The sequence below is a fragment of the Sinocyclocheilus grahami genome, unplaced genomic scaffold (genome assembly GCF_001515645.1).
Source record: "Sinocyclocheilus grahami isolate Dianchi unplaced genomic scaffold, SAMN03320097.WGS_v1.1 scaffold37783.1, whole genome shotgun sequence".
Classification (NCBI taxonomy): domain Eukaryota; kingdom Metazoa; phylum Chordata; class Actinopteri; order Cypriniformes; family Cyprinidae; genus Sinocyclocheilus; species Sinocyclocheilus grahami.
The window spans coordinates 1-1,374 of record NW_015523061.1 but is presented as its reverse complement, the minus strand read 5'-3'; the positions used below and the strand labels follow the sequence as shown (position 1 = coordinate 1,374).

The following is a 1,374-nucleotide window of genomic DNA, read 5'->3' as shown; positions in this document are numbered from 1 at the left end:
TCACTTTTTCATACCATAGATGTATGAAACTATTTATAATGATCTTCTTTTCCTCCAAACAGGTCAGTGTTGACTCAAATGTGATCCTGCCAGATCCTCCAGATGGGAAAATTCATGAACGTACTTTTGTACTCCGTGATGATCCCACAGCCTTTTTCATCCACACCAAATCCGGAGCAGTGTGCTTCAGAGAGGGGACGGATATGACCGCCTCTGCATCTCACCGCAGGTTACTGCAGCATCGCCGAAAAATCAGCCCCAAAGATGAAGCAATCAACGCAGACAAGAAGGTGCTTCAGTGTCCTTGTCGGGAGGGTTGGCACGGCCCTCACTGTGGCATCCCTACCATTGTGTATCATTCCAATCTCCCGTCCAAGTCAAAAGCAACACCCAGAAAAGTTCCACGTCGGGTCATCAATGCCATCAACATCAACCACGAGTTTGACCTACTACACGCTCGATTCCACGAACTTGGAGATATCGTGGATGTGTTTTTGGTCTGCGAATCCAATTTCACTGCATACGGTGACTCAAGACCTCTTTTATTCCGGCAGCTGATCCTAAACGGAACGTTTGACTACATAAAGCACAAAATCCTGTACGTCTTCCTGGACCATTTTCCTGATGGCGGTCACGCAGACGGCTGGATCGCGGATGATTACCTCCGCACGTATTTAACCAAAAACGGAATGTCGAGGCTTGAGGGCTTCAAAGCGGACGATGTTTTCGTCATCAATGATGCGGATGAAATTCCTGCTCGAGGTGGAATCCTTTTCCTCAAGCTCTACGATGGCTGGTCGGAACCGGTTGGGATCCACATGCGCAAATCCCTATACGGATTCTACTGGAGGCAGTTTGGAACGCTGGACGTTTTATCTGCTTGCACGGCAGCTATGCTCTTTAAGGTTTACAGGGGTGATGGCATTTATCTCCGGCGCCGGTCGTATTATTCCATGTCGGGATTCCGGGAATACGAGAACTCCACGGGACGCATTCTGGTGCCGTGGGCCATCGGAAGCCCAATTCATTATGCTGGATGGCACTGTTCTTGGTGTTTTAAACCAGAAGGAATTTATTATAAACTCATATCGGCCCAAAATGGAGACTTCCCACGTTGGGGCGATTACAGCGAGAAACGGAAGATAAGTTATATTAAAGCATTAATACGGACAGGGGGTTGGTTTGATGGGTCTGCTCCAGACTACCCACCCTCAGACCCCAAAGAGCATATGTATGCTCCCAAATACCTGCTGGACAACTATGAAAAATATCGCTACTTGCTTGAGAACCCATATGCAACAGAGAAACATTAAGAGGAATGGGTCAGTTTCAAATGGGCAGCTGAATAAGCTGAAGCGAGAAGTGAAACTGAAT

The 1,374-nt window shown here is 47.5% G+C and overlaps 1 protein-coding gene across 1 annotated transcript; it reads left to right on the top strand.

Moving 5' to 3' along the window:
* Nucleotides 1–62: 62 nt before the first annotated feature.
* LOC107580620 (beta-1,4-mannosyl-glycoprotein 4-beta-N-acetylglucosaminyltransferase-like) lies at nucleotides 63–1,351 on the top strand (the record flags this gene model as incomplete). The annotated part of the gene is made up of 1 exon (XM_016266293.1): nucleotides 63–1,351. A coding segment is annotated over one exon (1,251 nt), but the record flags the coding sequence as incomplete, so codon positions are not given.
* Between the last annotated feature and the right edge of the window lie 23 nt (nucleotides 1,352–1,374).